Source organism: Selaginella moellendorffii, unplaced genomic scaffold (genome assembly GCF_000143415.4).
Source record: "Selaginella moellendorffii unplaced genomic scaffold, v1.0 SELMOscaffold_57, whole genome shotgun sequence".
Lineage (NCBI taxonomy): Eukaryota > Viridiplantae > Streptophyta > Lycopodiopsida > Selaginellales > Selaginellaceae > Selaginella > Selaginella moellendorffii.
Window position 1 is genome coordinate 420,876 of NW_003314318.1, and position 13,022 is coordinate 433,897.

Here is a 13,022-nt window from a genome sequence, read left to right on the forward strand (position 1 = left end):
AGGGGGTAGAAAATAATAGTTGTAGTAATGATATGCAAACACTTGTTAAAATGATATTAAATTTTCAAAAGAATAGAAGAAACAGTATAGATATATTTCATTTTAGATTTTCTTCTTTTTGATTTCCTTTTTTCATTTCATATTTTCCCAAGCTTCATTAAAAATATTTTTTCAAAGTTAAATATTCAGAAGTATATGCAGATTAAACTCTATATAAGTTTGACACTTTTTTCTTTTTCAAAGTATATTTCAAACTTTTCAAATAAATATTTAAAATAATGAAAAGTGCTAAAGTTTATTTCATTATTAATATGAAGTTTAAAACTTTTTCTATTTCATCATGAATCATTTAAAAGTTGTTATATTAAAATATTTTTATATATTTATTTATAAAAAGTTATCAAGCTTTGGATTTTATTTATTTTTGGGATAAAATATATTAATTGCAATTGAAATAAATAACTACATTAAAATTTGATCAATTTTACTATTTTTTACTATGGGTCACTTAAAATTTTAACTATTTCTTATATGATCGTTTAGTTTTTATGTAGTGATTCATTTATAGATACAATCACATTTCTAACATAGATGTCAGGAAAATATAATTGTAAAAAAACTTTAATTGAAAATTGAATTTTTTTGCTTTAAGCTATATGTAATTTTTAAAAAACTTTTTGTATCTCTAGTACTTTTGTAGTTTAGAGATAACTTTAATATTAGAAAATAGCATCCATTAATATAATATTATTTACAAAGATTAAAAAAAACTATAAAATATTTCAACACAAACCCACTCTGATCAAAAAGTTTCATTATTATTTCTCTTAGAGACCACTTTATATTTTTTGTGATCGTTGGATTTCTTTCTTGGTTGCCAAAACTCTTCATTATAGTTGATGTATATGGAAATTTGAAAAAATATTAAAACTAGATATTAAATAATTAAAATTTTAGATGAGAAAATATAACTTTAAAATTATGATTTCAATTTTAAGTCACAAACAATGACTTGATTTTGAGTTAAAACTTTCAATTTAAAATTCAATTGAATTAATTTTTGTTTTTATATAAATATTGTCAATATAATTAATCTTTATTTATAGTCTTGTTCAATAGATTTCCATAAGTAATCAAGCACCATTAAATAATTTTATAAGACTTATCAAACTTTGTAAATTTTAGAAGGAGACAAAATGGTAGCATATAACATTCAAAACATATTAACTTTTGTTATTTGATTTAAAATACATGAACTTTACTACTTGATTTAATGGAGTTTTTTTTAAGATTCAAAATTTAATAAAAGTTATAAAAAAAACATACCACAAAAAAAAGGAAATTGGTTCACCCTAGATAATATGGCATCTAAGGTCTGGTAAATTAACCTCGAAACTTACTGACAATTTTGAAAGATATAGTGCTACAGATTATTAAAATTAACCATAAGGATTAGAGATGGGCACGCCCATCTAGCTAGAGCAACTTGTCAACAAACTCAGTATCACTTGTCTTTCCAACAACTACAACCAGAGCAAAAACTTTGGAGAGTAAGGCCTAATTTGTTTTAGTTAAGTTTGCTGACAACAAAACGAAGTAAAAATGATACACAAAGTGTAACAAGGCCAAAGAGCTGGAGATACCAAGTGTAACAAGGCCAAAGAGCTGGAGATACCAAGTGTAACAAGGCCAAAGAGCTGGAGATACCAAGTGTAACAAGGCCAAAGAGCTGGAGATACCAAGTGTAACAAGTTATAGATTGTCTTACACAAGGCATGCATTTCGCTGTTTCTTCCAGTCTAACCACGCATCACGGAGAGAGCTTACATCTGGCTCGGGGAGATAACAATACGAGTCCATTGCTTCGCACCACTTGTTCCAAGGATCCCTCTCACTCTTCATGGCCTTGACAATCTCCAGGAAAACGTGGTCTTTCCAAAAGGCCTCCCTTCTTTGGCATCCGAGGCTACTCAAGTTGATGGCATGAGATGTACTGTGTTGGGAACAAAACTTACTTGAGGCGAGTGTGAGGCCTTCACAAGGTGCTATTGGCAGGACAATCCGTGAATGCCTGCAGAGAGACATTTGGATTATGTCCGGAGGTAGCAACTTTCGGGTCACAGCAACAGCCGTTCCGATCATTTTTCGTATCTGCAAGAGTTTCCAGATTTCTAAACAAAAACGAAACCGAAAATAGGAAAGAAGGTGCGTACCTGGTGAACCATGAAAGAAGCGCCCGTAACACTGACTCTGAGGGCAAGCGTGTCTCCGAACTTTTCTATATCACCACAAGAGCACCTGATGATCTTTCTGTAATGTTGTGACGTGATCCTGTCTGTCGGATCCAGTTCCTGCAGCCAGTATGCAGGACTAGGCTTCTGTTGGACCCGAAGCCGTGGCTCGTCGGCATCTCCATCCTCGTCTTCTTCTTCTGAAGAAGAAGAATTATCCGCCGCTATGGGAGTTCTCGTACGCCAGTTGAGATCTTGTTGTTTTGGTTTTCCATAATTGCGCCGTATAGTGTAGTTGTGAAACGGATGCTCGCCCTGTAACAGGAGAAGTTCGCTTTCACAGAGAAAGAATGCGTCAATTTTAAACAACGCACCTCAAACAGCTTTAGCTGGAGCCTGAACTGTTCCAGGAGTTGTTTAATCTCACAAGTGGATACCCTTTGATTGATTCCCACGCACAGCGCCGGAAGGAAGTAGTCGTAAGACCTTTCAGAGCATGCCATCCTGGGACGAAAAGTTCTGCAAACAAGTCGCAAGCTACACTCTTAAACAAAAGTAAACAAACAAAGAAAACCCAAAACTAACTTGCTTACTGGGACGACTCCAAAAACGCGTATACATTGTGGAAGATGGCGATTTATCCTGTCCGCGATCTCGATTCCACCAGGATCGTCTCTCCAAGCATCTATAGGCAGCTCCATTTTCAGGGATATCACTGTAGCTAGTGAATGCACCTAAAGAAAAACGATAGGAAACGAGCACGAAGAGCAAAGCTCAAAAGAGAGTTACGTACCCCCTTGTCAGTTCTACTGCTTCTCGCCCAACCGACCTTCATATGGTGGCCGTAGTTGCTGTCGAGAATCCCTCCAGCCTTGTAAATCGCTTTGTCTAGATCGGCCTCTATGGCTGTCAAGGAACTATTGAGAGCACTAAGCTCCAAGAACAAGGAACAATGACTTGAGAACTTACTTGGATGATCTCCATGAAGTTGCAAGCCTTGAGAGGAAGAACAATACAAACAAAGGCTCAAACATTGGAAGAACGTCAAAAGAAAAACTTGCCTTTGTAGCCTGTTCCAACGTATCCAATCCACATTGCGACCTTCTTCTTCCTCGTAGCGCCACAATCCGGATTACTGAGCGCGGCCAATGCGCCGCTGCTGAAGCGCCTGCCAAAAATTCCAGCTCTCGCCATCGCTCCTGGAGATCGGGAGAGAAATGTAGGCTAGGCGATCACGATTGAGAGATTCTAGCTTACCGGCAAGCGCCAATCCGGGAGGAACCGCGCTTTCCATCGACTCGATCGAGAGAGAGAGAGGAATAGGGTTTTAGCCACAATGAGAAGAATATACTCTGCGCGGAAAAAAGTATTTTACACTGTTCCTAAAATTTACCGCGTTGAGAACTCCGTTGGGGTCTCCTACGGCATTGCACGAGGTCGCATTGGCGCTCCGCGTTCCAGCAAATCTAGGGAAGGTCTTGCCGTTTCTGGGTAGAGCTTGAATCGGCGATTTCTTGCATCTTTCTAGCGGGATTTCGCTTTTCTTGGAGCCTGTTCTTGCTCTGGCTTGGGGGAATCTCTGGCGCTCTGGCGCCCAGGCGCTGATCGAAGAAACCCCGGGGATTGCGCGGCATTCTGGTTTTCTTGGTGGATTTCGAGCTCCGGGCGGCCTTGGGGGGGTGGATCGATCGATCGATCGCTGCGCGTTAGAGCGTAATATCGATCCACAACGCGGGTAGCAGCAAGCGTGACGGGAGTAGCTAGCTGACTTTTTCCAAAGTGATCGAAGCATTTACGCTGTCCGCGGTGCTTTCGTCGCCGAGACCCTAGGGCGGGATTCATGCGAGCTCTTCCGGCATGGCAGCTCGGTCTCTTCTCCAGGCTGCTTATGGGCCCGCGTCGGCGGTGATGAGGGATTGGGATTGTTACAGATGGATCACTATCTTCGGAGGATTCGTGGCCGTCGCCTTGGCTTGTGCTGCCGGCGCCAACGACGTGGCGGCATCGGTAAGAGTGCTCATCCCCCCCCCTTTTTTTTACACGATCGATTCTAGCTTAGTTTTCTCTCTACAGTTTGGCACGTCGATTGGCTCTGGAGCATTGTCCATGACCCAAGCAACGATGATGGCTTCGCTGATGGAGTTCATTGGCGCCACGGTCATGGGCGATCGGAACCTCGATTCGATGCAATTTAATCTGGTGAGTCTTTTCTTCTACGCTCTTGAGTCGCTATAGCTTTGGTTTTTTTTCTTTTTTCTCTCTACCAGATACTAAGAGAGAGGCCACCTGATGCCGGGCTTTTTATGTGGGGACTCTTCATTGCCATAATAGCTGCAAGTAAACTATCGCATCTTCGTTTGGTTCAACTACTAACGAGCGTGTTTGCAGCTGTGTGCCTGGCATTTGCAACGTACTTAGAGCTACCAGTTTCTTCCACTCTGGCCGTGATTGGCGGCATCATTGGGATGGCTTTGACAGCGCGAGGACTACAGGCGATCTACTGGAACGGAAGACCTGTAAGTACCTAGTGGTGAGTTTTCTAGCTACGGATAATGAAATCGTTGTCCTTCAGGACGGGTATAAGCTCGCAGGGAATATCGGGGGAGTGCTTGAGATTATCTTGTCCTGGTTTCTAGCGCCTCTAATCGCTGCGGTCGCGTCCTTCCTCTTTTTCGGGTTTACAAAGATGATCTTTTTGAGGACGGAGCACGCGGGAAAGCGGATACTCCAGTTCATGCCGGTGTATTATGGCTTGACAGTTATGGTGCTGATATTCTTTGTCATATACAAGGTTAGTCGCGGTCATTTTCGTTCTTAATTTTCTAACTTCAAAGCACGGCCACGGCAGGGAGCCTCTAGATCCAGTCTTCATGACTGGCCTGCGGGGAGGGCAGCTCTTATTGCAGGGCTATCTGGCATTTTGGCTACTTTATTGGCATTTGTAAGTCGATTTCTTTCTTCTGTATTGATGTTTAGTAACTTACAAGTTATTCTACCTGCAGGTGATTGTTGTGCCATTAGTCCATAAACAATTACGCGCTGCTAATAAGGATAGCGCTGTATCTGAGGAGCCTACGCAACCGATTGCCATCGCCATTGCACCGGAAAAGGAAGCTCCGCCTGGGCCTCACGATCATTCAACACAACAACAAGAGCAAGACATGAGTCCGGAGGAGATGATAAAGCAATTCAACCAGCTTAGAGTACTGGACACCGTCTATGAAGGAGAAGACGAGGGTAACGCAAGCCCGGACGTCTCTGTGAGGTGTAGTCCTATGTGTGGACCAGGCAAGCTCTCCTTTGGACAACTACTAGCACGAACACCTAACAGGCACAGGACGTTCAAGCGCATCAGACGTCCGAAAAAACTGACTGCCCGACAGAAGGTGCTGAAGTTCCTTCACAGAATCAAATCTGCCACAATCAGCCACGTAAGAGGTTTACATATTTCGCATGTTCTCCTTCTTACTAGCCTATCTGTTCCGCAGAAAATAGACTACGATCGCGACGTAATTGTTCGCCACGCCCTCGCTGAGAAGTTCGACGACAAAGTCGAAGAGCTATTCAGCTTTTTGCAAGTCCTTACAGCATGCGTTGCCTCGTAAGCTTGATAATTTTTTTTGAGTTTCAGATACAGTTGTGTGTGTCAGGTTTGCGCATGGATCCAACGATGTTGCAGCCATCATGGGCCCGTATGCTGCTGTGGTCCAGATATTTAATCACCGGCCTGATGTTCCAAACCGGGATATCGATGTAAGTTTGACCCGGCAGCTTAGAAACAAAGCACTGACCGTTTGCTGTGTACTTCAGGTCTGGATCCTCGCAATGGCTGGGATAGGCGTGTCACTTGGATTTGCACTGTTTGGATGGAAACTTTCGCGGTGCCTTGGTGGCCGCCTGACGTTTATGACGCCGTCCCGGGGTTACAGCGCACAATTGTGTGCCTTGGCGACGATTCTCTTCGCGTCAAGGACAGAGCTTCCCATCTCGACGACACACGTTGTGGTGGGCGCTATTGTTGGCGTTGGAGCCGCAGATAACATCAAGGTAAGTGAAATGGTCGTCTCTCATTCTTTAGTTTTCCTCTTGTGCTCAACAAATTCTGTTTTTGCTGTAGAATGTCAACTGGAAGCTGGTCATGGCTTTTGTGATGGCCTGGATCGCAACGCTTGTGAGTGCTTGTGGGATTGCCGCTGCCTTGTACTCGTTTACGGTGTTCTCTCCAGCTTACACTGTGGCCTAAGGCAAGAGTTTTTAATTTTTTTTCGTTCTCTAGAGGGAAACGAGGTTCTGCTTACGACTGGAACCCGTTGTTTGTACAGTGTTTTCAAGCCAAATAATTGTGTGGCTGTTTTTGCGAGAAAATTATTTGGAAAGTTTTAATGGAACGCACTTGAGAGGTACTGTGACAAAAATTCGAGCTCAGACATTGCGATTCTATAGATTGGCAAATCTTAGCTAAGATTTGCCAACTTTGGTGACAGCACTTGACAAAAGCAAATAAGAACTGGGGTTCTTGGCATCAATCCTGGCCAAATTCTCCGCGGCCCAGCGAGCAAGCCCAGCATTTTCGTGAACCTTAGAACACCCCAGCAAAGTCTTCCACGCCACAGCATCCGGCACAAACGGCATCACACCCACAAGCTCCCCCGCCTCCGCCACCTTTCCGGACCTCCCCAACACGTCCACCATGCAGATATAGTGATCCAAGCTCGCCGCGATCCCGTAGTCGCCAGCCATGGCCACGAAGTGGTACCGCGCGTCCTTGGCCAGGCCCGCGTGGCTGCACGCCGCCAAGACGCTGATAAACGTGACGTCCGTCGGCAGTATACCATCGAGAGCCATGACGCCAAAGAGCTCCAGCGATTCCTTGCTGTGGCCGCTCTGCGCGTAGGCCGCGATCATCGCCGAGAAGAGCACCAGATCTCCGCGCTGGGACGCTGCAACCGCGTCGAAGATGGCCCGAGCTTCCGCAAGCTTGCCACACTTTCCATACATGTTGACGAGCGAGGTTCTCACGGCCGGATGGTTTAGCAGCTGGTTCTCGCCAGAGCGTTCCAGGGCCGTGTGGATTCTTCGTCCGGTGGCGAGCTGGGATGGAGTGGTGCAAGCCTCGAAGACGCAGACCAGCGTGATCTCGTTCGCTCGGCCGCCTTCCAGGTCCATGAGGAGGAAGAGCATCACTCCGGATGAATTCTCTCCGTAGCGGACGTATGCCGAGATCATCGCGTTCCAGGGGGCAACGAGCGAGAGCTTGTCCGGCATCGCGTCGAACGTAGCCCGGGCTTGATCCAGGAGATTGTTTTGCGCGTAGGCTGCCACCATCGTCGTCCACAGCACGCCATCTCTGTGCTCCATCCTCTCGAACAGGCTCCTGGCGAGCTCCATTCGTCCACACCTGCCGTGCATGCAAACGAGCGCGTTCCCGACCGTCACGTCTTGCCAGAGGCCACTCGAAGTCACTGCCGCGTCGATCTCCTCCCCGGCTGCCGAGTTCTTGAGGTTCCCGCAAACGTCGAGCATCGTCACAAAGGTGACTTTGTCCGGCGGCTCGCGAGCTTCCAAGTCCATGATCGCGAAGAGCGTTAGAGCTTCTTGGAGGTGTCCGCTGTGAGCGTAGCCTGCTAAGAGGGTGTTCCAGGAAGCCGTGTTCCTGAGCTCCATTCGATCGAACAAGCCCCTGGCTTCCGCGATTTCACCAGCTTGGATGTAAGCAGCGATCATTGTGTTCCAGGAAATGATACTCTTCCGCTTCGTGCTCTCGAAGAGCTCCCTGGCTTGTGGCAAGTGTTTGTTCTGAGCGTACGCTGTGATCATCGCGTTGGTAGCCACCACGTCTCGGCTAGGAAGCGCATGGAACACCGCCAAGGCATCGTCCAGGCTTCCACACTTCCCATACATGTTGAGAACCGTGGTGGCGACCATGATATCCGACTGGAAGCCACTCTCGATCACCAAGCAGTGAACTATCCTGGCCTGAGAAAGCACTCCAGCGTTAGCGCAAGCGTTGAGCACTGCGAGGAAGCTCACCTTGTTGGGCTGGAATCCACTCAAGTCCATCGTCTTAAACATGTAGAGAGCTTCCGCGGGATGCCCGTTCTGGGCATACGTGACGATGATGGTGTTCCAAGAGATGACTGTCCTCTCGATCATCTTATCGAAGAGCTTTCTCGCTTCCAGCACACGCCCGACGAGAGAGTAAGCCGTGATCATCGCATTCCAGGAGGAGGAGCTCTTCAGTGGCATTCGATCAAACACCTCAGCCGCTTCTTGGAGATGCCCGTTCTGGGCATACGCCGCCAGCATCACATTCCAGGAGAACACGTCCCTTCTCTTGAGATTGTTGAAAACTTCCAGAGCCTCTTGCAATCTCCCGCAGCTGCCATACATTCTCACGAGCAAGTTCCCCAGAAATGGATCCTCCCCATGCCCGGAACTCGCTACAAGCTCGTGAATCTTCCGGCCTTCTGCAAGAGCCTTAGCACTGCCACAATGTCGTAGAAGATCTGCGTAAGTTGTAGTGTCCACCGGCCGACCACCAAGCTCCAACCTCTCTACGGCATCCTTGATCCCCGCCCTGTCCATCTGCTCCGTCCGATCATCCCGGCATTCAAGCTTCCTGGAGAACTCTGGCCTTAGCGTCCCACATCCCAACGCTGCCATAGATGTTAGCCATGAGCACTCGAGCAGCGGGCTGTTCTTCGTCCAGCTCTAGCAACGCATCGAAGGCAACCTTCGCCACTTCTACGTTCTTCCACTTCTGGCAAGCACTGAGCACGGTCGTCCACGAGACGGTGTTTGCGACCACTGGCATCTCTTTCACCATCGCCACTGCTTCTTCGAGCCTGTTCGATCTGCCCAGGATGTCGACCAAGCAGTGGTAGTGTTCCATGCCGGGATCGAGTCCATGGATAGATTTCATAGCCTCGAAGTAGCGCTTGCCTTGATCGACTAGGCCGGAGTGGCTGCACGCTGTGAGAAGGCACAGGAACGTAACTCCATCCGGACGAACTCGAGGACGTGAAGTCATCATCCTGTCAAAAGCTTGGAACAGTGCCTCTGTATCTCCCTGGCGGCTGTATCCTGTTAGAAGCGCATTCCAGGCCACGATATCTTTCGTGACGATCGACGAGAAAACTTGCTCGGCATCCACCATGCTCCCACACTTGCCGTAGAAATCCACCAGCGAGGTAGCGATGACCACATCACCGTCGAGTCCCAGGTCTCGGATTTTCCCATGAAGTGTTCTTCCGATGTCTAGAGCTCCAACGCAGCCGCAAGCTTTGAGTGACGCCAGGAACGTCCGGGAGTCGTGAGCACAGCCTTCCAGCTCCATGGGAACAAAGAGCTCGAGAGCTGCCTCGCCTTGGTCGTTGTCCGCGTAGCCTGATATCAGCGAGTTCCACGATACCACATCGTGGCGTCGCATCCCATCGAAGACTCGCCGAGAATCCACCATGCTTCCACACTTCGCGTACATGTCGACTAGAGAGTTGGCAACGAACAAGTCCCACTGGAAGCCATAGCTCGAAGCTCGCAAGTGGACAGTAATTCCTTTCTCCAGAGCACACATCTTCGCAACTTTTCCTTCGAGTTCCCTGCCTTCTTCAGCTTCCGCTAGAACCGCACACGCCTTGAGAGCAGCCACGAAGGTCCGAGAAGTTGGCTGGCAGCGCTTTTCCATGAGAGAGAAGAGCTCCAAAGCTGACTCTGCCTCCTTGTTTTCGGCGTACCCGAGCATCATCGCGTTCCAAGAGACGATGCTACGAGCGGGTAGCCTATCGAACAGCCTCCGAGCATCTGGCAAACTTCCACAGTTCGCATACAAGTCGAGCAGTGTGTTCCCGAGCACCACGTCCAAGTCGCAACTCTTGTTCGCGGCTTGCTGATGGATCCAAAATGCTGTCTCTAGTGACCTCATCTTCACCAGCTTCCCACCGATTCCCCTGCCTTCTTCTCTCGCTGCCTGATTCGTGCAAGCTTTGAGAGCAGCCACGAAAGTGAGCGAATTAACATAGCAGTCTTCAAGGCCAGAAAAAAGCTCCAGCGCTACCTGAGGCTGATCACTCTCGGCATGTCCTAGGATCAGAGCAGTCCAGGAGACGACGTCCCGACGGCTTATCCGGTCGAAAACCCGTTGAGAATCGTGAAGGCTCCCACACTTTGCGTACGCGTCCACGAGCGTGTTGGCAATGAAGTTGTCGGAGTCGTGCTTAGCTCTTGCAGCCCGGGAATGGATTGCCATAGTTTTCTCCAGTAGCATCATCTTTGCCCGAGGCTCAGTTTCTCTGGAAGCCAAGCTCGAGCAAGCCTTGAGTGCAGCGACGTAAGTGAGAGCGTTTGGAGTACAACCATCTGCTTGCATAGCTTCGAACAGATCTAGAGCTACTGAGCCTCGTCCATTCTCAGCATAACCCAGGATGAGAGCCGTCCATGATATAACATCACGCTGCTGAGCTATCGCCTCAAAAACTCGACGAGCGTCAACCATGCTCCCACACTTTGCGTAAGTATCCACGAAAGTGTTGGCGACAAAGATGTTGCTCTCGTAACCAGCTGATTTTGCTTGACTGTGAACAGCCTTGGCGCTTTCCAAACTTCTCACTTTGACAATCCTCCCATTCACTTCCCTGCCATCTTCCTTGATAGCGAGAGCTGTGCAGGCTTTGGCGGCAGCGACAAAAGTTCTGTTGTCCGGAAAGTTCTTGTTCTCGGCTTTCATAGCCGATAAGAGCCGTAGAGCGGCCTCCCCATCCTTGTTTCCCACGTAGCCAAGCATCAAAACGTTCCAGGAGATTGTATCACGCTGCATCGTGTCGAAGACGTTTCTCGCATCTACCATGCTTCCACACTTAGAGTACATATCAATGAGAGTGTTGCAGACGAAGATATCCGTGTCGAATCCAAACTTTGACGCTTGTGAGTGTATTTCCCGGCCTCTCTCCAGCGACACCACCTTTACAATCTCACTGCCCCTCACCTTCGCTTCTTCTCTTGCTGCCAGGCTTGAGCAAGCCTTGAGACCCGCCACAAAAGTTCTGGCATTCGGCTCACAGCCACCTTTCATCAGCTGGAACAATCTGAGAGCTTCTTGGGCCTCCCCATTCTCTGCGTATCCCAGAACGAGTGACGTCAACGAAACCACATCTGGACGCTGCATCTTGTCGAAGATCTTGCGCGCATCAGTCATGCTGCCACACTTCCCATACATGTCCACCAGGCTACTTGCGACGTAAACGTTGGAGTCGTCTCCATGCTCGAGAGCTGCCGAATGACACCTCCTTCCACTTTCCAGATTTCTTGAGCGACCACTTTCCTTGATAGCCGCAAGCAAGCAACGAATCCTCTGCTTCTTCTGCTCCTGCTGCTGCGGCTGCTCGCCTTTCCCATGGCCAGAAGCTCTGAATGGCTCTTGACGATGCAAGTTTGCGCTAAGTTTCAACATCACGTTGGCAGATGCAAAAAGTCCGTTCTTCTGTTTCAGCTCTCCTCCTGTTATCAAAACTATGAACAAAAGAAGCAAGGTGATGCTTACTTACATGATGCTTGCTAACAAGATCATGACTCCGTGGTAAAAATCTCTTGTCGAGAAAGCATAGTTGTGGTTTCTCGCTGGAAAAATTCACGAGTTTCCTGGAAACAAAAGAAAGAAACGTCACGATGCTTTCTCCACAAAGAGAAACCAAACAGGAAGCTAGCAAACAGACATAGAAAGGAGATACGTGGGGAAATTCTTTTTTTAAGTGTTAAGAACTAGCTTACCTATCCAATTGATCCATGGCGGCCTCTTGCGGTAGCGCGGCGATGAAGCCCGTCCTGGTAGCGATGAAGGGGCATCCAGCCACAGGCAAGTCGACGCTCGGGGAATCCATGGCGAAATCCCTCCACTGGCCTCTGATCGACAAAGACGATGCCCGCGACTGCCTGTCGATGATGATCCAGGGCGAGGAGCAAGACGCGGCCAGGAAGAACAGGCTCGCCAAGCAGCTCAATGCCATCTCCTACGATATTATGTTCCGGATTGCCGAGACGCAGCTGCGATTGGGGCTGGGAGTGATCGTCGTGTGCCCGCTCGCCTGGCCCTGGCTCTTCCACCAGTGCCAATCCATCGCGCGGCGCAATGGCGTCGAGATGATCATCGTGGAATGCGTGTGCCGCGACGAGATCCTGTGGAAGACGAGGCTGGAGCAGCGGGCAAAATCCGCGCTGCTGGAAGATCCACTACCCCCACAGATTTCGATCGCGACGGATTCCAGCCGCGAGGCGTGGGCCGATGGCGTCCAGAGCGTGTTCGATGCGAGCACAAGCGTGTGGTGGCACAAGCCGAGGACGTGGGAGGAGCACCAGAAGAATGTGGCGAGGTACGAGGGGCAATGCGATTACGAGACTGGCGGCGTGAGGAAGATCGTGGTGGACACCTCTGCTGGTCCTTGCCTGGATAGCATTCTCCAGTTCTTGGCCCAAAAGCCCTAGCATCGGTAAGAACCCTAAAGTTCAAATTCGGCGTTGCCGGGAGTCGAACTCTAGCGCGAAACGAAATAATACTTGGAGATGAGGGGCATCGATCCCCTTACCTATCGCATGCGAAGCGATCGCTCTTCCATCTGAGCTACGTCCCCTTAACAGGCAACACTAAACTTAGTGTAATCCTTTTGTTAGTCAATTAAGCGGCCAGCAAAGTTTTAGATTTATCATAATTAAAATGTTGTTAAGGGGGGGTAGCTCAGATGGTAGAGCGATCGCTTTGCTTGCCATAGGTAAGGGGATCGATGCCCCTCATCTCCAAGTATT

General features: G+C 48.3%; 4 protein-coding genes across 5 annotated transcripts; 1 reads left to right on the forward strand and 3 right to left on the reverse strand.

The window, feature by feature from the left end:
- Window positions 1-1,554: 1,554 nt before the first annotated feature.
- On the reverse strand, window positions 1,555-3,549 carry LOC9654474 (putative tRNA pseudouridine synthase). The gene is made up of 8 exons (XM_024688441.1): window positions 3,489-3,549; window positions 3,293-3,430; window positions 3,201-3,227; window positions 3,025-3,137; window positions 2,817-2,965; window positions 2,606-2,750; window positions 2,214-2,546; window positions 1,555-2,151 (listed from the first exon to the last, which is right to left on the reverse strand). Exons 1-8 carry the CDS (start codon window positions 3,523-3,525, stop codon window positions 1,765-1,767), a joined length of 1,329 nt encoding a protein of 442 aa, XP_024544209.1. The 5' UTR covers window positions 3,526-3,549; the 3' UTR covers window positions 1,555-1,764.
- Window positions 3,550-3,613: 64 nt separating this feature from the next.
- Window positions 3,614-6,630, forward strand: LOC9654750 (sodium-dependent phosphate transporter 1). 2 transcript variants are annotated; one of them, XM_024688333.1, is made up of 12 exons: window positions 3,614-4,238; window positions 4,305-4,430; window positions 4,499-4,568; window positions 4,620-4,747; window positions 4,804-5,022; window positions 5,080-5,172; window positions 5,234-5,662; window positions 5,720-5,832; window positions 5,882-5,984; window positions 6,042-6,278; window positions 6,349-6,475; window positions 6,554-6,630. In XM_024688333.1, exons 1-11 carry the CDS (start codon window positions 4,089-4,091, stop codon window positions 6,472-6,474), a joined length of 1,794 nt encoding a protein of 597 aa, XP_024544101.1. In that variant the 5' UTR covers window positions 3,614-4,088; the 3' UTR covers window position 6,475; window positions 6,554-6,630. The 2 variants fall into 2 exon arrangements, with proteins under 2 accessions (XP_024544101.1, XP_024544100.1); XM_024688332.1 differs by having other exon boundaries at window positions 6,349-6,630.
- Window positions 6,631-6,689: 59 nt separating this feature from the next.
- On the reverse strand, window positions 6,690-8,816 carry LOC9654475 (pentatricopeptide repeat-containing protein At4g02750). The gene is made up of 2 exons (XM_024688241.1): window positions 8,490-8,816; window positions 6,690-8,330 (listed from the first exon to the last, which is right to left on the reverse strand). Exons 1-2 carry the CDS (start codon window positions 8,814-8,816, stop codon window positions 6,690-6,692), a joined length of 1,968 nt encoding a protein of 655 aa, XP_024544009.1.
- Window positions 8,746-12,101, reverse strand: LOC9654751 (pentatricopeptide repeat-containing protein At2g13600). Its single transcript, XM_024688330.1, has 3 exons — window positions 11,994-12,101; window positions 11,771-11,864; window positions 8,746-11,723 (listed from the first exon to the last, which is right to left on the reverse strand). The coding sequence occupies exon 3, from the start codon at window positions 11,674-11,676 to the stop codon at window positions 8,842-8,844; it is 2,835 nt and encodes a 944-aa protein (XP_024544098.1). The 5' UTR covers window positions 11,677-11,723; window positions 11,771-11,864; window positions 11,994-12,101; the 3' UTR covers window positions 8,746-8,841.
- Window positions 12,102-13,022: the final 921 nt, after the last annotated feature.